Genomic DNA, 23,023 nt, shown 5'->3' with positions numbered 1-23,023 from the left:
TATCGCCCACTGTGAGGAAAAGAGGGGGCGGAAGATAGAGGGTGTTCCTCTGTCTCCACCCGGCACCAGCACCAGCACCATGAAGAAGAAGTGCGAGACATGGGGGGTGCCCTTGCCTCAGCCACCAGCAGCCATGAGAGAGTCACAGACAGATATACACCCCGAAAAAAAAAACCCTGCGATAGATCTACACCGAGAAAGAAAAAAGAAACCCTTGAATTTGATCACTTTCCCCAAAACTACCCTATTGGATCCCACTGGTGGAGGGGAGCTCGCACGACAGAGAGATAGAGAGAGTGACAGAGCGTGAGAGAGGGGGATAGCGTACCTGAAGGTGAACATCTTCATCTTCGGAAGTCGGTGGAGGCCACCGGAATTTTTTGAGGTCGTCGGAACTCGGAGCTCGCCGAAAACTCGAGAGAGAGAGAGGAGTCGGAACGCGTGAAAAAACAAAACCCTAAGCCCCTTTTGATTTTATTTTTTCACGGGTTTTATAAAATACCCATTTTAACCTCGGTAAAAAATATATATTCATGTGTAAAAAACAAAAATTAAGGGCAAACTCGACCTTTCCATAATAGCGTCCCCCTTTAAAGGGGTACGCGTCTCCCTTTAAAAGGGTACGCGTACCCCTTTAAAGAGGTACGCGTACCCCTTTAAAGGGGGACGCGCTTCCTCAATTGAACCTGCGCTTCCCCTCGCGTTTCGGAAGCGCTACGTTTCGCGCTTCCGAAACGCGTCCCGGGGAAGCGCGCTTCCCCTATTCTATAGACGTTTCCGGTAACTCTGGTGCAAACTTCGAAGAGGGCTTTCTTATGAGGGGTCATATAAAAGGAAGCACCTGAGTCAAGAATCTACATATACCTGGAGGAGATGAAGATGCAATGGTGGCACCTGAAGTGGAAGATGATCTAAGAAGTTAAAGTGTCTCCGATATTTGACTAAGAGTTTCTTTAATATCTCATCCATTTTTGCTTGATTATTCTTTCTTAGGTGTGATTTCTCCAACGAAAGTGATTTTGCCTTTAAGCTTTGAATATACCGGTCTATTATGTCTCAGTTCATTACAATAGTGACAAATAGCATCCTTCCTATATCCACTATTATAGTGGGATCCACTATTTTGTTTTACAAAGAGGGGGGGCTTATAAACCCTTATACTGGAACTTGTCCTAGTAATGATGAATACATCATCATTCTTATTGGTCATGCCAAGGCGAGTTTCCTCTTGACATACCTCGGCAAGAGCATCTTCAAGAGGCATAGCCTTGGTTCTATGGTGGGGAGAGGACTTTATTTGTTCAAATTTCAATCTTAGACCATGAAGGAATTAAAAAAAGTGTTTATTATCAATTTGCTCTCTTTTAATCTCAACAACTTTGAGAGCCACTCATTTTGGCTCAAAAACTGTTAATTCATCCCAAAGGAGAGACAAAATACTAAAAGAATCTCAGACACACATGTCCCCTTGTTTAGTGGATTTAATCTTGTCTTAACAAAAATATTGTCTTGCAAGATCCTTTTGGGTATACATGCATTTAAGAAAGAACAAGCTCTAAATTTAGCAATATTGGCACATTTTTATGTCAACATTGTTCATAAACCATGCCAAAATTTTAACATGGTTACTTTCCCAATGTTGTACTTTTATTTAATGTTCATTGATGGCTTTAACCCGATCATCTCCAAAAAGAGTTTTCTCAACACCTTCGATTTTGGTGAGCTTTAAAGTTGGTTCAGGGACAGTCCCCATCACAAATCCCCAAAGTTTTTTTCCTCTAAGGTGATTTTCCATAGCCAAAGCCCACATCAAGAAATTGGATCCATTGAGTTTTAAGGAGAGTTTCACTCTTGGTTCATACTCCATGATGAAAGAAAAGATAGTTAAAGAGGAAGAGAAAGCAACAAACATCGACCACGAACACACAATCTTCAATCGCCACAAGCAAGACTTCCAAGATCACAAGAACCCAATGGGCTCTGATACCACGTAATGAAATGGGAGATCACAAAAGAGATCCCTAAACACACGATAATAAAGCCACTAATGGGCAAGATACATAGAACCACAAAGTGCTTAAGCACAAGAGCATAAAAATAATATCTTCTTTATTGAAGAAATGCTCTACAAACCATAAAATAGAGGAGACAATGTCTTATATTTATACACAAGAGAGAACCAAAGGGGGTCACATTTGTGACTGTTGGGGAGGATCCCAACAGTCCTTATGAAAGGACAACTCATCCCGTGGTCAAATGAACAAAACAAAATGAAAATAAAAAAATAAAATAGAAGTGGACTGTGCTAATTACATATGATAAAAAGACAAAAATGCCCCTAAGGGTTATACCAGTTTACAACTATATATATATATAATAGCATATATATACATGAATATATATATATATATGCATACATTTTAACAATATGGACATGGCACGATCTTGCTTCTCAAAACAATGACCTATGTCACATAGATATGGAGCCAAAATGGAGTATCAGGTGTGACATAGACAATGACAGTCTCAGGATGGCTATCAAATATGCAAACAAAAAAGTTACATTTAAGTAGTTATATTGAAAATGACTGTTTGACACGAAAGAATAAAAAGAGATATTGATGTGGGGATCCACATATATTAGTAGAAGCATCAGATTTCTAAAAGTGATCATAACAACTGGCATACAATTTTGTCTGGAAGTATAACTAAATAAAGAGATAAAAAATGCATGGTTGACATGAATAGATTAGCATCCAAGAGTTCCTAACATGCATGTCACTACAAGACATGAAGTTCATTTATTGTATATATAACAGCTTTAAACTTACATTGGCAGCAAGTGACATGTCCACATTGAAATACCATCTTCTGGTTACTAAGTTTTTCATGACAAACTGGGCAACTCTCATCATCACCTTTATCTGTATGTTCAACTTTTTCTATTTTCATTTGAGAACCTGCTGATGAAGTTCCTAGATGTTCAGTTGAGGAGGCAGGACTAGATCCCTCAAGTTTATTCCTCTGCTTAGCAACTGTCAGTCCCTGAAGGTTTCCACATCCCATTAAATTTAATGGTCAATGCCATCTAGGCAACAAATTGCAACAGTATTCAAACGATATTGCAGAACAATGGCTATTAAAAAACAAAAGCAACAACAGCAGAAAGGACAATTAATCAACATAAGTTCTCAAGATAAGAATGAACAAAGAAAGCAGGCTATATCGTGCAACATGATCCAAAAGATATCATAGCACAAATGAAAAGAAAATCAAAATAGCTAAAAATAAGGAAAAATCAGATGGGTGCAAAGAACAGTGGTGGACTCAGGTTGCAACATGCATCCTGCAGCGCAATAAGTGGTTGTTGTCCTACAGGCAGATGGTGTCACAAAGCTGAAAATTCTTGGCTACAATTGACAGTAAATCATTAGGTTGAAGGGGGTCAAATGAGATAGCTGGATGATTGGGTCACACTATCATGTCCGAGGGGTGTCATGGGGCTATGACCAAGCTTGACTATACACTAAAAATAAATGTTGAAGGCTTAAAGGTAGATTGAATGAAGTAATGAACTATAGACTGCAGAAAAGAGCTGCGATCTATATAACAGCCACATTTCTTCATGTCGATGTTGAAGCAGCTAGAATGGTGGTATTAACATTCAATACATGTCAATGCTAACTGATGGTTAACAGGAGAAGACAGGTCTATATCATATGGTTAGAAAGCATTTGCCAGAATCAAGAATGTTGCTGAGACATAAACCAAGAGATTTGTCTTTGTAAACAGCAGAAGATAATAAATCACCAAGGACTTGAAAGTTGTTGGGTTAACAGAAAGATGAATTCAAGGATTCAGTCATTAACCAAAGTTTGATAATTACTAATAATAGTAATAATCGTGAGACAAAAATGCAGTTCTTGTTCCATTTCCTGTAGAGGTTGGTGATTCCAGTAGAGACAAAATACATTCCTCCTATACAAGTATATGGAAGTAGCACAAAATCAGACCTGCCTCATTTTAAGAAAAAAAGCACAAGAGACCACATATGTTGCTAACGCAAATCTTGATCTTCAACCTATTGTATCCGATCTTGTACAAGAACTTAAGTCATACTTCTAGATTGTTAGTTCCCCCATCATGCATTGATTTTTATGATAGATTTTTTTCTCTTTTGCTAAGCATTGTGCTCTACTTGTTTTTGTTCATTCTTGTGTTGAATCCCAATCATGTAAAGAGGCAGCAACAAAACCAAAATGGTGGCAAGAAATGGTAGAACATGAAGACCTCGGATCATGTCCAACTCCCTCCAGTAAAAAAGAAAACATAGGTTGGAAGTGTTATATAAGATAAAGATCAGGTCAAAATGGACCATTGAAAGATATAAGGATACATTGGTGGCAAAAAAGTCAATCACCAATATGATATCAACTCTACTTAAATTTTTTAATACAAGATGTTCAGGCTTCATAAACTTAGGCAGTTTGAGTAATCCTAGAGAGGCAGTCCTTTTCTTACAAGATATTGCACTCGAATGGCTAGGACAACGTTCATCCTAAACTAAGCAACAAGTGGGCTCGCTTCTTGTGAGCACCTGATAGCACATGCCAAGCATCTATCAGGTGCGACAGGCTTGAGCTGAATTCTTTAGGCTGCATTGATATTGCAATATTCCTTATGTAACGCTAAAATAATCACATTTTCTCTTAAAATAAACTCCCTCACAATAAAAGCATATCCATGTAGAAAAGAAAGAGGGGGCGGGGAGGGGATGGGGAGAGTTTCATGTAAAGACAAAGTAGTATTAGATAAAGTGCATGGACTACAAGGCTACAATACTATCAAACACAAGTATCTATTGAAAAAAAATCATATGCTAGGAAAACTTAGAGCAACAATAAAAATGCACAACTACAAGAACTGAAAAGGATCACCTTCAGATAACGGAGCTGCCCTTTGATACGAGAAAGCAACGATAACGACATGAATTTTTCACTTGAAAAATGCACATTAGATGAGATTAGCTCTTCCGGACTTAACACATCAACAGCAGAAGCATCATCCTGGGTCTCTCTTAAGCGCAACCGTGAAGTTGCCATCTTGATCTCATCATGCGCTCGTAGAATTTGAGCTTGAGCAATTGACAAGGTCCGTGCATGGGAAAATTCTTTACGCATCATCTTGTAATTGAAAAAAATAAACATAAGATCAGTGGCATGCCGTATAAAAACAAAGTGTGCATTTGAAATAGCTCTTGTTTCAAATATAAGTAATTGGATTTAAGAACATGAGGATCTAAGATTCATGTATTTCTGGCCTGCCTTACACCAGGTCAGGGCAGTGATATATGAATTTAGACTTAAAATGAATCTCAGATCCTTGAAAATGGGGATCTCAGACCGAAGGGATTCAAACGCTACCAAATAGGAAGACAACTTTTAACCATAAAGTATGTAAGTTGAAATTTGTTTATAGCCATGCAAATCGTTAAATGTTTTTGTAGAAGAAAACATGTCAAAAAAGAAAATGGAATTGGAGAACTTTGCAGCCATGACTTCTAATGTGTCTTCATACTGAGGGGTGATTATTAGAACCTATTTTATGTAATCAGCCCTAGGGCTGATAAACAAACTGAGCCTCTCACAGCTCATACAATGTAGGTGAGCCAAGTATGAACAATGGGTGTTCATCTCAGTTTGGCTTGTCCAGGCTAGTTATATACCGTTTATGTATCCCATAGGTCGAAAAACGTAATGCAACTCAACTGGTTACCTAGGTGTGCATGTATCAAAGAGGTGACAGGATCAAATCACCATTGTGGGCTCATGGAAAATAAGGGCTTAATAAAAAAAAGGAGCTAGCTCAAGTTCTGCTTGTGTGAATCGAGCTGGCTCGGCTTATACGAGCTAGACAAGCCAAGCCCGAGTAAATGCTTGATGTAAACAAGCAGAGCTCAAAGAGTGTGAGTTCGGCTTAAGCTCATTTATCAGTCCCAAGATTCAACCCTAAACAACCTTAAATAGGGAATCTTAAAATCATGTTTCAAACAAATAAAATATCTGCCTTGCTGTCCATAATTGAAGTAAAAAATAGAACAAATCAATACAAATATCACAATATTCTCCCATGTTCCCAACATGTCATCATCATCAAGCCTTATCCCAACTACAAATGGTCAGCACTAGCTAATAATTTTCCTTATTGTTGAGCCTTAAAATGTGCATGCTTAAACATGAGGGGCAATCTGATAGTGTGTGTCAGAATTAGTTCCTATGGGCACTATGGGAGAAACATGGAGAGAGAGAGAGAGGGAGGGAGAGATCAGATACTTGTAATTAACTTCACTTGGATTTGTCACCACAGTTTATATTGTAATGAAATGGTGGTCTTCAACAAATGCACGAATAACTCACAAACAAGTGTCTATTGGAGACACTACAAGCATGACCCTTGAAAGGGTATAAAAGGAAGAGCACTTGAAAATAAATAATACTTTATTCATGCACAAAATGCTTAAGAAGCATAGTTATTTACATTCAAGGGGTTCACCCCTATATATACAAAAAAGTGGAAGAGAGAGGAGAGCTCATTTTGAGCTCTCCAAAAGAGACGTTGGACTCTAGTCCAACTGCTCTTATTATAGCTGTTGAACTAGAGTCCAACGGATTATAGTTGTTGGACTACAGTCCAACAGCTATTTGCATAGTCAAGTTCCAACAGGAACTTGACTGGATTAAATATCTGGTTTCTATTGAACTAGATGCTAAAAAAGAAAATAAAGAAAAATAGAAAAAAAAATAATAAAAGGAAAAATATAATAATATTAAATAATATATATGTATTACAGTTTACATTTTAACACTCTCCCTCAAACTTATGGTACAATGAGCGAATGTTTGTCTAAGAGGAAGTGAAAGCTGGGAGCAGCGAGAGGCTTGGTGAAGAAGTCTGCTAATTGATATTCTGATGTAACATATGGCAGATCAATAGTTTCATGTAAGTATTCAGCTTTGACATAGTGACAGTCAATCTCAATGTGTTTAGTGCACTCATGGAATGTCCGGTTGCTTGCAATGTAGATCACACTTTTGTTGTCACAACACATCTTTGAAGCTTACGTTGCTTCAGCTCTCATATCCGCTAGCAATCGCCTGAGCCAAACAACCTCCATAGTGGTGGTTGTCATGGCTCTGTATTCAACTTCGATGGAGAAAAGAGAGACATGTTGTTGCTTCTTGCACCTCCACGAAATTAAGGTTTCACCTAGGAACACACAAAAATCAGTAGTTGAATGCCTATTATTGAGATCACCTTCACAGTCAGCATCCGTATATGCAATTAAATTTAATGAAGATGAAGCAGGCAAGAAGAGTCCTCGTGAAAGAGAGGATTTTAAGTATCTAATAATACGCAAAACTGCTCCCATATGCACGGAGGTGGGAGCATGCTGAAACTGACTGGTTGTATGAACTGCATGAGCTATATCTGACCTAGTAATGGAAAGATAAGAAAGAGCTCCAACAAGCTGTCTATAAGGAGTAGGATCATCAAGAAGTTCTTCATCATCAATTTTCATTTTAACATTGACAACTTCTAAGGTGTCTACTTTCTTATCATCTGTAATTCCAGACCTGGAAACGATATCAAGAGCAAATTTAGATTGAGATATCAAATACCCCCGAGGGGAATAAGCAACTTCAATGCCTAAAAAATATCTTAATAAACCTAAGTCAGTCATTTCAAAGTGAGTTTTAAGAAGAGATTTGATATTTGCAACTCCCTGTTTGTCGCCTCCGGTGATGATCATATCATCCACATAGAGAAGAAGAATAATTATGCCTGCATCAGATTTCTTAACAAACAAAGCAGTGTCACTTAAATAAGGTTGAAAACCAATATCAAGCATAACATGACTAAATCGGTCATACCAGGCTTTTGGAGCCTGTTTAAGACCATAAAGAGCTTTTTCTAGACAAAGAGCTTTACCCTTAGGGATACTAATACCAGGTGGGGCTTCCATGTATACTTCTTCAACGAGATTCCCATTCAGGAAAGCATTTTTGACATCTAATTGAAAGATAGGCCATGTTCTAATGGAGGCCAAGGCTATTAAAGTTCTAACAGTGGTCATACGGGTCACAGGAGCAAATGTTTCTTTATAATCGATGTCATACTCTTGGGCATATCCTTTTGCCACTAAACGGGCCTTATACCTTTCCAGGGTCCCATCACTTTTGGTTTTGACTTTGTATACCCACCAACAGCCTATAGGTTTCTTACCTGAAGGGATATCTTGGATCGTCCAAGTATTGACCTTTTCTAGTGCATCAAATTCTATTTTCATGGCTTCTATCCATTCTATATGATTTTTGGCTTGAGAATAGGATGATGGTTCAACGTATGATTGTATTAATGTAATGGTTGCCCTATATGTGGGTGAAAAGGATTCGTAAGACACAAATTTTTCAGGAGGTCTAGAGATTCTAGACGTTTTTTTGGGTGGAACTTCTGAGTATTTTTGTAATGCACATGGAAGATTTTGCTCTCTACGTCTCGAATATTGTAGACTAACATCCCTATGGATTGGCTCTTCATTATCATCATTTTCAACAAAAATAGGACTTTGATCATTGCCAAGGTCACATCCAACATCACATTCATTAGATTTTGAAGTTGGATCAATTAAAAACGAGTATTCAGTGACATCCTTGGATTTTTCAAATTCAAAGAAGCTTTCTTTTTCAAAAAAAGATACATTTCTTGACACATATAATTTGTCATTTTCAAAATCGAACCACCTGTAGCCTTTTTTATTATCAGCATATCCTAAAAAGGCACATGGGATTGCACGATGAGAGAGTTTGTCATTTTTGTTGGTGAAAACAAAACATTTGCATCCAAAGACTCTAAATCTAGAATAATTTGGAGTTAAATTAACAAGTTTTTCTATTGGAGTTGTATTCTTTAATGAGAAAGATGGCATCCTATTGATGAGGTAGGTGTCAGTTAGGATCGCTTCAGTCCAAAAACTTTTTGGAACCTGATTTACAATTAGCAAAGTCCTATTAGTTTCCATAATGTGTCGATGTTTGCGTTCGGCTAGGTCATTCTGTTGTGGAGTGTGTGGACATGATCTTTGATGCGTAATACCATGTAAATTGAGATAGTCTTTGAATTCTTTGGACATAAACTCTCCCCTGAATCAGTGCAAAAAACAAAAATATCAATTTGAAACTTATTTTTAACCATTTTATGAAATATTTGGAAGTTAGTGAAGACTTCATATTTATGTTTAAGAAAATAAATCCAAATATGTCTAGAGAAGTCATCAATAAAAACGACATAATATGTATAACCACCTTTGGAAATAACTAGTGTGGGACCCCCAAACATCCGATTGTATTAACTCAAGTGGTCGTGAGGAAACAAAAGTTCTACTAAGAAATGATAACCTTTTCATTTTGCCAAGAATGCAGTCCTTAAAAGAAAAATTCTCAGAATTACAAAATTTTCCCAAATTGAAAAAAATTGAATTTTAGACATATGAGGATGGCCAAGTCTTTTGTGTCATAAATCCAATTCTAATTTTTGAACATTATAACAAAATGCATTCTTGGGTAATTCCAAAAAGTCCATGTAATAGAGTCATCTTTCTCTATGGCTTTCCCCAATCAGCTTCCCTGAATGGTGATCCTATACCCAACAACCATGAGAAGAGAAGGAGATATTACATCCATAGTCAGATATTTGCGAGACAGATAAGAGATTCAAATTAAGTTTAGGGATATATCTAACTTCTGAGATAAAAAAATAGATTTTTGAATATTTTCAAAACATCCTATTCCTTTTACTTTAAGAGATATGCCATCGGCTGTAAAAACCTTTGACAGACTTGAGTTATTTTTAAGACATTCGGATAGACTATTAACATTTGAGGTCATGTGAAAAGAAGCACCAGAATCTAAAAGCCAAGGAAAGTTACCTAGACTGGAGAAAGATGCAATTGCCGCTCCAGTTGAGGCTTCGGTTGAGGAGGATACCCCTTTGAGAAGAGGTTAAAGGATTTTCATCAGTTGAGTCATAGATACATGTGCATCTTGATCTTTTGACTTGGATTCAACAGATGCAACTCGTTTTTCTTCTCTTCTTTTTAACTTTGGACATTGAGGCCTATAGTGCCCCGGTTCATGACAATGATGACAAATGACTTTTTTTTATCAAAGTCACCGTTTTGCCTTCCAAAATGAGGCGGCTTGTAAGTACGAGTATGAGTCCCCGGTGTAGACACAGCTAAAACTGAGTCATCATCAACTTTTGGAGTACTTTTTCTAAGTCTATTTTCCTCCATAGTGAGCTCTTCTATAGTATCAACAATAGAAGGAATTTTTCCACGATGTAAAAGGGATGATTTGGTGGATTCAAACTCCAGTCTTAGACCATTCACAAATTGATAGAAATGTTCCATATCGAGTTGCTTTTGGCGAAGCTCTATATCTTCGGCACAATGCCATTTGGGCTCAAGAAGATCCAACTCTTCCCAAAGTTCGGACAACTCATTGTAATATTATCGAATAGTTTTATCTTTTTGAGTCATTGTCTAAACTTTGTCTTGTAAATTGCACACATGTGCAATATCTTTAAGGGAATACATGTTTTTGAGGTATTCTCAAGCCTTATCGGCATATGCTCAAACTTAACTAGACTAGAGCATTTTTTATTGTTTATGCTATTGATGAGCCATGACATAATTTTTACATGCCCTATCCTCCACTCTTTCTATTTCTTTTCATAAGTGGCTAACGTCTTACTCTTCTCTTCCTCCGTTAGAGGAACCTCTTTATCACCCTCTTTCTTGGTAAGAGATAGTTTAGGTTCCAAATCGGAACCATCCACTATACCCCATAAACCTTTTCCCCAATTATGGTGTTTCGTAATCGAAGCCCACATTACATAGTTAGTATCATTTAGCTTCATAGGAATGATGGTGATCTCATCATTGTCATCCATCTTTTACAAGGGTACGAGAGGAATAGATAGGAGGAGAGAGAGAAAGAGAAAAAAAAAAAGAGTAGACAAGAGAATAAGAGAGAGGATACAAAACCAGTTTTTTTTAGCACAAGTTCGACTTTCTTCAAACAAATCTCCTTAGCCAAGAACAAGGTGATGAAACACCTTTTTGTAAATGTGGCACGAAAATCGAGGCGGAAGCACTTCAAGATCTAAGGATTCCGTAGCTCTTGTACCATGTAATGAAATGGTGGTCTTCAACAAATGCACGAATAACTCACAAACAAGTGTCTATTGGAGACACTACAAGCATGACCCTTGAAAGGGTATAAAAGGAAGAGCACTTGAAAATAAATAATACTTTATTCATGCACAAAATGCTTAAGAAGCATAGTTATTTACATTGAAGGGGTTCACCCCTATATATACAAAAAAGTGGAAGAGAGAGGAGAGCTCATTTTGAGCTCTCCAAAAGAGACGTATTATAGTTGTTGGACTACAGTCCAACAGCTATTTGCACAGTCAAGTTCCTGATATCTAGTTTCTATTGAACTAGATGCTAAAAAAGAAAATAAAGGAAAATAGAAAAAGAAAATAATAAAAGGAAAAATATAATAATATTAAATAATATATATGTATTAAAGGCCTGTATTGATTCACAAATTACAAGACACTCTTTAGAAATGCCACTTGTGTATGTCCAGTAGTTTGTTTAATTGAGGTACAGTGATAAGACAATTCACTGTGTTTTGTGTTATTTTTAATTTTTTATTTAGACGTGAAAGGTCTGGTTGTTATAATAAAACTATGCAACAATGCTGCCACCAAACTTCTATTAGAAAGTTCTATACAAAGAGTATATCATTTTGGCAGGAACAAAGAAATACCTCAAGGAGTAGTAGATTCTTAGAAGCAGAAGCAACATCTTTCCCCAGTTTTAACTTTGAAAAACTCTTTAACATGCTGAGAATAAGCTCCAGCTCTGATGGAGATCTTGAAATCTGTCAAGAAGTAGATTAAAAGAATCAAATCCAAAAGGAGAAATAGATCGACTAAAATTGGAAGAGGCTAGGCAAGCATATATAACAACAAATAAATAGGCAGTCAAGAAGTTAAAAGAAGTGAAAAATATAGGCACAAAGTGTACATGGACTGTTCTATAGGTTCAATGATTTGGCAGTAGCACGTTAATCATTTAACCCTTAAAACACCTATCCATAGTTTCGCTTATGCAGTGAAGGATATACTAACATTTTCTTGTGTAGGCCAGGAGATGTGAATATTCTGTTTAAGCACATCTTAGTCGCACTCCACTTTGGTTGTACCTTTTCATGCTCAACCTGCTATCTCTCAAACTCCAAATTATTTTTTCTATTTTTCTTCCATCCTTCATAAATTCCTTTAGATCATATTTCCTCAAAACTTTATTATCAATTCTTCTAAGAAACTTTATTTTCAATTCCTCTTGGATTTGCACTTTCCAGGAGGAGAAGCATGGAAGCTAGGGGTGCAAACGGGCCCGGATTAGGGCTGGATCTTTCCAGATCTGAATTCAAATTAGATCCGACGAGCTAAGGTCGAATCCAAATCCGAAATACATGTGGTAATACTGGATCCGGAAAAAATAGAACAAAAATAAACTATTTACATGTAAGAAAAATGCAATCGGGACGGATTTTGATTCGGATCAACTCTAGATACGACCAAAAATGCTGATCTGAATCCAGCCAGAATCTGAAAGTAACCTGACTGAACAGATTCAAATCTGATCTGAATGCACATTCAGATTTTACTTAAAGGATCCATATTCGGAAATAACATGTCAGACTCGGATCGGATATCCAACCATATCTTATCTGTTTGCAGCCCTAAAGGGAGCACCTCAACACGTAAAAAAGTATTTGCTCAGGCAATTTATATAAGGAACATTGTCAAAACTATGAACTTGATATATTCATTTATTTCAAAATATACATATTTTTAAGGCACAGTACCATAAAAATTTTGCTTATAATAATGTACATAATACAAGGTTATGTGATGTTTGTGTGTGCATACCTTCTTGCTTAAAAAAAGTCCAATATTGAGTTTGTTAAAATTATCAAATACCTGGTTTTGGGCTTAGTCACATGGACTCGTCATTTAGGTTGTCGCACTTGCGTCGATGTAATGCAGGTGCGGGTGCGGTACCCAGTGCAGAAAATATCAAAATTTGCGGCACTGATTGTGATCAAACATCCCTGGGTGTGGTCAACCCGCATCCAAGATTATATTTGTACAAAATGGACTCAGTGAACTTTGTCTAAGTCCATTTTGATCCAATTGTCAACAAAATTTGAAAAGGGGGGGGGGGGGGGGGGGGGGGGGGGGGGGAACCCCTCTTCCTCCTTGAATCTCTTCAAATGGTGAAATCTCTCTCTCTTCTTCTTCTTCTTCTTCTTCTTCTTCTTCGCCTCCTCCTTTCTTCTTTGTCTTCCTTCTTCTCCTCCTCTTTTTCTTCTTATTCCTTCAACTACTCACCTATGCCTCCTCTTTTTTTTCTTCTTCCTTCTCCTCTCTTTCTTCTTCTTATTTTGCATCCTTCCTCCTCTGCCTCCTCCTATCTTTCTTCTTCTTCCTTCTCCTCCTCCCCCTCATCTCTTTTTTCTTCTTCCTTCTCCTCCTTCCTCTATGATTTTTTCTTGTTTTCTTAATTCACTTAGTGTAGCCATAATATATTTATGGTTGATTTAATTGTGGTGTTTTTTTTTTATTGATGAGAAATAGCAATCGTAGATTGTTAATTTGATTTATTGCATGAATTTATGCATGATGAATTGATGATATGATAATTGTTTTTATTTCATTAATGTTAACTTAAAACTGTTAAAAAAATTATTTATATATATACCCTCCCTCACCCCTGCACCCAATTTTTTTAAAGTGCCGCATTCGCGCCCATATCTGTGTTAAATTATGTATATATATCAGAGTTACCGGAAGCTTCTTAGGTAGGTGGGAAGCTCGCTTCCCGGAAACTCGCTTCGAAAGCGCGATACTCCTAGCTTCCGAAACTTCATGGGAAGCTCGATTTCCCCACACTTCTTCTATGCTTCTCATACACATGGTCTATGCATACTATATACTTTTCTCACGTTTCTTTTCATCTTTTTCATGTGTTTTCTCTCACGCTTTCACTCACTTTCCATGTACTTTCTTTAAATTGGTAACCATCATTGTTAGATTTTAACAAAAAATTTAACTCTTTTATTGAAAAATCATGAAATATAAGAATGATCAATTTTATTTTAGTTTTTATTTGTTTCTTGTTTGATTCCATATTGCAGCATTTTTTATTCATATTTTGCTTTTAAATTGAAACTTCGTTTCCCGCTTCGTATAAATTTTAAAATGCCTCGCTTCTCGCTTCCGCTTCCCGTATCGTTTCCCGCTTCCGCTTCCTAGTTTGGCAACCTTGATATATATATATATATATAATATATATATATATATATATATACATATACTTATATATATATATATATACATACGTATATATATAAGTATATATATACATATATATATTATATACATATTTCTTTTCTTCTTCTTTTCTCCAAATACCCAATAGGGGTATTTTGGTAAATCCCCATGTAAACTCCCCCATCTTTTTCTTTTCTTTTTTCTTTTTTAATTTTTCTTTACTTTTTGTAAGACCACAAGGGGCCCCACCCTTCTTGTCGTTGGGGCCCCAACGGTCATATTTATGATTGTTGGGGCTCCCAACGACTAGAAGGGAGCCCCCTTGTGGTCACTTCCTCTAGACCTCCTCCTCTATAAATAGAGGAGGCTTTCCCTTGTAATTGTATTGGGTTTTTACCCTCTTCTCTCTTTCTTCAATAATATCCAACTTATGACTTTAAGTCATTTTTCCTTTAGTGTGTTCTTTTGTATACACTTTTAGTGTTTGTGTTCTTGGCTCTTGTGATCACTCTCAAGGAGCGGCTTGTGTTATTGGTGCTTCCGCCCCTCTTCATTTCATGGTATCAGAGCAAGGTTGGTGATCGGGCTTCTCTTTTTTTTATCTTGGGACATGTGCCTCTCAAGCTTTTGAAGAAAGGAAGAACTATTCGGTACCTATGGAACGTGATTCTAAAGTTGAGCTTTCTTTTAAGCTCAATGGATCTAATTACCTCATGTGGGCATCCGCTATGGAAAATCATCTAAGAGGTAAGAAACTTTGGGGTTTTGTCATGGGAACTACTCTCGAACCCTCTCTTGTTCTCACTAAAATTGAAAATGGGGTTGAAAAAGCTTTAGATGGCGATGAGCGCATCAAAGCTATCAATGATCATCAATCCAAAATTGAGGATTGGGAAAGTAACCATGCTAAAATTTTGGCATGGTTTATGAATAATGTGGACCTCAAAAATTGGGCCAACATTGCTAAATTTAGAAGAGCCAATGAGGCATGGTTCTTTCTTAAGGGTATGTATACCCAAAAGGATTTTGCTAGACAATTTTTTTGTCAAGAAAAAATTTGTTCCTCTAGACAAACGGATATGAGTATCCGTGACTATTTTAGCTCTTTAACCCCTCTTTGGGATGAGCTAGGTCTTCTTGAGCCCAAATGGGTTGCTCCGGAAGATATTGTGTTAAGAAGAGAACAAATTGAAAAGGAGCATTTCTTCTAATTTCTCCATGGTCTTCAACCGGAATTTGAACAAGTTAGGGCATCCCTTCTCCATAGAAGTAAAGCCTTACCCATTGAGGATGCCCTTGCCGAAGTTTGCCAAGAAGAAACTCGACTTGGCCTAAGTATTAAGAGTGATGAAGTTTTGGCCGTTACTAGGCCCAGATCAAATGTAAAAGCTTATAGACCTCCACACTTTAACAAAAATAGAAAGGGAGTGATTTGTCACTATTGTAATGAACCGGAACACATTAGACCGGTTTGCCCAAAGCTTAAGGGAAAAGTGGTCGCGGTTGAAGATATTTCTTCAAAGAAGGAAGAAGAAAGTGCCAAAGAAGGAGATATAAAAGAAACTCTTAATCATATTTCTGAAGCTCTCCAACATCTTCTCAAGTCTTCTTCGTCTTCAACATCCGGAGCTGCGATCGCCTACTCTTCATCACCTCCAGGTATGTGAATACTAGACTCCGGTGCTTCTTTTCATATGACATCTAATAAAACCTCTCTTTCTAATGTTTTTTCCGAACCCATATCTTCTTATGTTTCAACGGCCAATGGGACATCTTTAAAAAATGAAAGTATTGGAACACTTGATTTTCAAAATTCCCAAAACTCTTTCGTTCCTAAAGTGAGAGTCGTTCCAAAAATCAATCTAAATCTTTTTTCCGTTTCCCAAATAACCGATCATGGATACCAAGTCTCCTTCTCACCTAAAGATTGCATTGTGCAGGATCTCCAGTCAGGGGAGCTGATTGGGCAAGGCCATAGAAGGGGTGATCTTTATTTCATGGACTTTTTGACTCTTTCATCAAAGTCATTTTGCAATCTTATAAAGGACAAAAGTATTGAAATTTGGCATGAGAGACTTGGTCATCCAAATTTTGTAAAGATGTCTCTTTTTCCTTTTTTGAACAATACTTGTAAAGATCAACACATGACTTGTAAAGATTGCATTTTTGGGAAATCTAAAGCTATTCCATTTCCTTAAAGAAATTATTTTACCACTCGACCCTTTGAACTTGTGCATTCTGATGTATGGGGACCTTCCCCTATTTTATCCAAAGGAGGATTTTCGTACTATGTGGTCTTTATTGATGACTTCACTCGATTTACATGGGTTTACTTCTTAAGTCGCAAATTCGAAGTTTTCTCATTCTTTAAAGGATTCCATGCAATGGTTAAAAATCAATTTTTAGGAAATCTATAAATTCTTAGATCCGATTCGGGAGGTGAATACATGTCCAATGAATTTCAAACCTATTTGAAAGAAAATGGAATTTGCCATCAACGTTCTTGCCCAAACACTCCGCAACAAAATGGTCTTGCGGAAAGAAAGCATAGACACATAATAGAAACCACAAGAACTTTATTAATTTCAAAGAATATTCTAAAATCCTTTTGGGCCGAAGCGGTTCTAACCTCCACATATCTTATCAATAGAATCCCTTCATCTTCTTTGAAAAATCTTTCTCCATTTGAAAAACTTTACAATATGTCTTCCGATTATAAAAGACTAAGAATTTTCGGATGTAAATGCTTTGTTCTAACTCACACAAATGATAAACTATCTCCTAGGGCAATTGAATGTATTTTCTTAGGATATGGCGAAAAACAAAAAGGTTATCGATATTTTGACATACTCAAAAACAAACTTTATATCTCAAAAGATGTCACATTCTTAGAAGAAGAAAGTGGTTTTTCGCATAATCCAAATGAAGATATTGATTATTTTTTTTTATTTGACTTGTTACCTCAAGAAAATATCATAAATAGTCATGTTGAATCTAGTGAATCTCTCATAGAGGATCATTTTGAACCTTCAAATGATGACCAAAGTTTAGAAGAAAATGTACCAAGACAAACACAAGTCTATTCTAGTAGGAATGAAAGTAATCCACCTTGTGCCCTTGAAAGATTTTCTCAAAATGAGTTGATTGAAGAATCCTCCCTAAGAAGATCAAACCGTATTTCTAAAATACCAAATAGATTTGTATCTTATGATTCTTTTTCTCCAAATTTTTGGGCATGTCTTCTAGCTCTTCACTCATTTCATGAACCATCTCATTTTAATGATGCTAAACAATATGCTCATTGGAATGAAGCAATGGAACTGGAACTTAATGCACTTAAAAAGGCACAAACTTGGGAGATCATTGATCCACCCAATGACAAGAAACCCATTGGATGTAGATGGGTTTTCAAAGTAAAAACTAAGAGTGATTGCTTATTAGAAAGATATAAGTCTAGGCTTGTGGCCAAAGGATATGCCCAAGAGTATGGGGTAGATTATGATGAAACGTTTGCCCCAGTTGCTCGAATGACTAGTGTTCGAGCTCTTATTGCAATAGCCTCTATTAAAAAATGGCCAATTTTTCAACTTGATGTCAAAAATGCCTTTTTAAATGGAAATTTAAATGAAGAAGTCTATATGGAACAACCTCCAGGTATGAATTTAAATGGTAAAATTTTAAAATTAAAAAAGGCCTTATATGGACTTAAGCAAGCTCCTAAAGCTTGGTATGATAAGTTTAGTAATGTTTTGATTAATTTAGGATTTACTTCTTGCTATACTGACACTGCTCTTTTTATTAAGAAGACAGGTGACTTCATCGTTATTCTTCTGTTGTATGTTGATGATATGATCATTACTGGGAGTGACAAAAAGGGGGTAAATGATGTGAAGTCTATGTTAAAAGAAACTTTTGATATGTCTGACCTTGGATTTTTGAGATATTTTTTAGGTATTGAAGTGACTTACTCCTCGCGAGGATACATCCTATCTCAAATGAAATTAGCTGCAGGCATTTGTACCAAGTCAGAAATATCCGAAGAAAAGAAAGTTAAGACTCCCAAAGTCATCAATGCAAAACTAAGACTTGAGGATGGTGTTCTTCTTGAGGATCCAACTCCCTATCGTCAATTAATTGGATCTCTCACCTATTTATCCATCACCCATCCAGATACGACTCATGCGGTTCATGCTGCAAGTCAGTTTCAGCATGCACCTACTACAGTTCATATGGCGGCCGTAATGAGAATTGTGCGATACATCAAAAATATCATCTCCAAGGGACTCTTCTTATCCTCTTCCTCATCTCTTGAATTAACTGCTTTTACTGATGCTGATTGGGGAGGAAATCCCAATGATCGTATCTCAACTACTGGTCTTTGCATTTTTTTAGGTGAATCTCTCATTTCGTGGAGATGCAAGAAGCAGCAGAAGGTCTCACTATCATCCATTGAAGCTGAATATCGGGCCATGGCAATGACAACTATGGAAATCGTATGGCTCAGAAGTCTCCTTGGTGACATGGACGTCCTCATTTCCTCTCCCACTAAACTCTGCTGTGATAACAAAAGTGCGATATACATTGCAAGCAATCATACTTTTCACGAGAGGACCAAGCATATTGAAATGGATTGTCATTATGTTCGAGACGAATACCTCAGAGGAACTATCACATTACCATATGTCACTTCAGAATACCAATTGGTTGACTTCTTCACCAAAGCGCTCCCGACTCCACGATTTATGTTTCTTCTTAGCAAACTTTCTGTCTTCTCCCCGTAAAGTTTGAGGGGGCATGTTAAATTATGTATATATATAATATATATATATATATACATATATACAAATACTTATATATATAATACGTATATATATAAGTATATATATATTATATACATATTTCTTCTTTTCTTCTTTTCTCCAAATACCCAATAGGGGTATTTTGGTAAATCCCCATGTAAACTCCCCCATCTTCTTTTTCTTTCCTTTTTTCTTTTTTATTTTTTATTTACTTTTTGTAAGACCACAAGGGGCCCCACCCTTCTTGTCGTTGGGGCCCCAGCGGTCATATTTATGATTGTTGGGGCTCCCAACGACTAGAAGGGAGCCCCCTTGTGGTCCCTTCCTCTAGACCTCCTCCTCTATAAATAGAGGAGGCTTTCCCTTGTAATTGTATTGGGTTTTTACCCTCTTCTCTCTTTCTTCAATAATATCCAACTTATGACTTTAAGTCATTTTTCCTTTAGTGTGTTCTTTTGTATACACTTTTAGTGTTTGTGTTCTTAGCTCTTGTGATCACTCTCAAGGAGTGGCCTGTGTTATTGGTGCTTCCACCCCTCTTCATTTCAATCCGCACCCGCAATCTATGTGACATAGATTTTGGGCATATAATTTATGGAGGCAGGCTCATGATGCACACTTGAACCTTCTACTTTGGAGTCATACTTGATGACTATCCTACTATATTTGAAACTTCAATATTTTTTTGATATCTCTTCCAACCATTGATATTGTCTACGTCATGCAATAGCCTTTGAAATTATGCTCTGGTAAATCACATTTTACTTTAAAACGTTCTTTCACGAAGAGTGGGGTTCAGTGTAGAGGATTGTATTTGGTTATCATTGAACCTACTTGATCATAATTGGGATAAAAAACACAAAAAATCGCCAATTCAAATGCACTAGAGGAGCACAATCTTCTAAAACTATGACATCCATGTTAAAAATAAAATTGTATCCAAATACCCAATAAGGGTATTTTTGTCTTTTATCATATAGTACAGTCCACTAGGGACTGAAATGTAATTTAACATTATAAATAAATAAATAAATTGTCATACAGTCAACAGTCATATTTATGACTGTTGTGCACAACAGTCAAAAATATGACTGTTGTGCACAACAGTCAAAATATGACTGTTGGGCAGCAGTCCAACTAGACGTTGGACTGCCACCCAACAGTCATAATAATGACTGTTGGAAGGCAGTCCAAAGAGCTGGACTGCCTCCCATGTGTTGGAGTGAGGCTCTATAAATAGAGCCTCACTCCCTTGTTATTCCTCAATGCTTTTAGAAGCATTTGAGGGTTTTCTCTAGAGTTTTTTCCCATCTTATAGGCTTGTATGCCTCTTGTATTGTTTGGTATTTTTATCTCTTTTGAGATTGTATTTAGTCCATTAGTGACCAACTTTAAGTGAGTTTATTAAAGCCCTTTGTTGGCATTGTGTTTGTTTCCCTATTGTTCTATTGTACCTTGTTTCATTACATGGTATCAGAGCGAGGTTCTTGAAAGAAGGAGAATCTCGTGAAGGAAGTGTTCTTCGATCATTGATCATTCCCTATCTTCTCTAGTCTAAACTCAAGTATTCATTATGGGAGAAAGAGAGTTCGCCACCGTCATCACCTACAAACTCAATGAAAACAACTATTTGATGTGGGCGACGGCTATGGAGAATCATATCAAAGGAAAAAAATTGTGGGGTTTTGTTAGTGGTTCTACTAGTGAACCACAACTCAAATTGACTAGAAGAGAAGAAGATCAAGTCAAAGCCTTGTCCGAAGAAGAAAATGAAAAAGCCTTAGAAGAATTTCAAAATAAATTGGAAGATTGGGAGGCAAGCAATGCACAAATACTCTCATGGTTTATGAATACCATGGAGTTCAAGATCGCCACCAATATCATCAAATTCAAGAAGGCATGTGATGCATGGAGCTTTCTAAGAAGTACTTTTATCCAAAAGGATATGGCTAGACTTTATTATCTCCAAGATAAGGTACGTAATTCAAAACAATGAGATAAAAGTGTAAGAGATTTTTACGGTATTTTATCTCCTATTTGGGATGAATTAGCCATGTTGGAACCAAAATGGGAAGGTTCGGCTATTGATATGAGAAGGACCCAAATCGAAAGAGAAAATATTTTCTCCTTTCTTTATGGCATTCGACCGGAATTTGAGCAAGTAAGATCTTCCTTACTTCATAGGACCACTTCTCCTTCTATAAGTGAGGCCCTTGCTCAAATTTGTCAAGAAGAGACAAGACTTGGAATGCACAAGTCTAATGATGAGGTCCTTGCCATGGCAAGGCCCGGAAATTTTGTGAAAACATATAAACCACCTCACTTTGAGAAGAAGTTCAATGGAGAAGGACACAATGGAGGAGGATACAAGGGAGGATACAAAGGAAAAATTATTTGTCATCATTGTAAGGAACCCGGACATATAAGGCTGGAATGTCCCAAATTTAAAAAGGTGGCCGCCTTAAGTGAAGAACCTCAAGAATCAAGAAAAGGGGGTAGCTTCAATGAATTAAATCTTGCTCAAATAGCAGAAGCTGTCTCACAACTTCTTAAGGTTGCACCTTCTACATCCGGAGCTGCCATCTCTTCCTCGTCTCCTCCAGGTAAGACCTCTTGGATTCTAGACTCAGGTGCTTCTTTCCACATGACTCATAATGAGTCTCTATTATCTGATTGCACTAAATCATATTTTTCGTGTGTGTCAATTGCCGATGGTACCTCTTTAAAAGTCAAAAGCTTAGGAAACCTTGATGATATTTCAAAAAAATTCTTTGTTCCAAAAGTGAGAGTCATTCCCAAACTGGATTTGAATCTTTTTTCGGTCTCTCAAATTGTTGACTATGGTTGTAAAGTATTCTTCTCATCTAAGGCGTGTTGGGTGCAGGATCTCCAGTCAGGGAAGCTGATTGGGCAAGGCCATAGACGAGGAGACCTTTACTACATGGATTTCCTGTGTTTACCAAAATACTCGTTTTGTAATCATGTCAAAGACATTAATATAGATCTTTGGCATAAAAGATTAGGACACCCAAGTATATCCAAATTATCTCTTTTTCCATTTTTGGAAAAAAATTGTAAAGATAAAAATTTTGTATGTGAAGATTGTATACTTGGAAAAATGCAAATGATACCTTTTGGGTCTAGAACATCTGTGACACATAAAATTTTTGAATTAGTGCATTCGGATGTGTGGGGTCCCGCCCCTGTTATGTCAAAAGGTGGTTATTCATACTATGTTACATTTATAGATGATTTTAGTAGACATACTTGGATTTACTTTTTAAAATTCAAATCCGAAGTTTTTTCGTGTTTTAAAAACTTTCATAATCTAGTTAAAAATCAATTTAAAACAAATATTAAAGTCTTCCGCTCCGACTCTGGGGGAGAGTTTCTTTCAAATGAATTTCAATTATATTTAAAAAATCATGGAATTGTGCATCAAAAATCATGCCCTAGGACACCTCAACAAAATGGGATTTCTGAAAGAAAACATCGTCATATCATTGAAACTACTAGAACCCTACTTATTTCAAAAGAAATTCCAAAGCAATTTTGGGCTGAAGCTGCCCTAACCGCAGTCTATCTGATAAATAGAATGCCTTCTCAAACTTTGGAAAACAAGTCTCCTATTGAAAAACTCTTTAAAATTTCTCCTGATTTAAAAAGGCTAGGGGTATTTGGTTGTAAATGCTTCGTGCTTCTTGAAAAATATAGCAAACTCTCTCATAAAGCCATAAAATGTGTCTTTCTTG

At 36.7% G+C, this 23,023-nt stretch overlaps 1 protein-coding gene across 2 annotated transcripts in view; it reads right to left on the bottom strand.

Annotated features, from left to right (window-relative positions):
* Window positions 1-23,023, bottom strand: part of LOC149844023 (RING-finger, DEAD-like helicase, PHD and SNF2 domain-containing protein) — a 155,414-nt gene that overhangs the window by 51,034 nt on the left and 81,357 nt on the right. For both annotated transcript variants that reach the window (XR_016430949.1, XM_090000260.1), the window contains exons 13-15: window positions 11,898-12,011; window positions 4,938-5,183; window positions 2,832-3,045 (exon numbers count right to left, since the gene is read on the bottom strand). Coding sequence is in view for 1 of the 2 variants with exons in the window: in XM_090000260.1 (XP_089856386.1) it covers window positions 2,832-3,045; window positions 4,938-5,183; window positions 11,898-12,011 (574 nt within the window). In the remaining variant the exon portion in view is untranslated. The remainder of the gene's footprint in view (window positions 1-2,831; window positions 3,046-4,937; window positions 5,184-11,897; window positions 12,012-23,023) is intronic.

The sequence above is a fragment of the Nuphar pumila genome, chromosome 3 (assembly GCF_984573655.1).
Source record: "Nuphar pumila chromosome 3, dmNupPumi1.hap1.1, whole genome shotgun sequence".
In the NCBI taxonomy this organism is placed as follows: Eukaryota; Viridiplantae; Streptophyta; class Magnoliopsida; order Nymphaeales; family Nymphaeaceae; genus Nuphar; species Nuphar pumila.
Note: the sequence above shows the minus strand (reverse complement) of the source record. Positions and strands in the feature narration are given on the sequence as shown.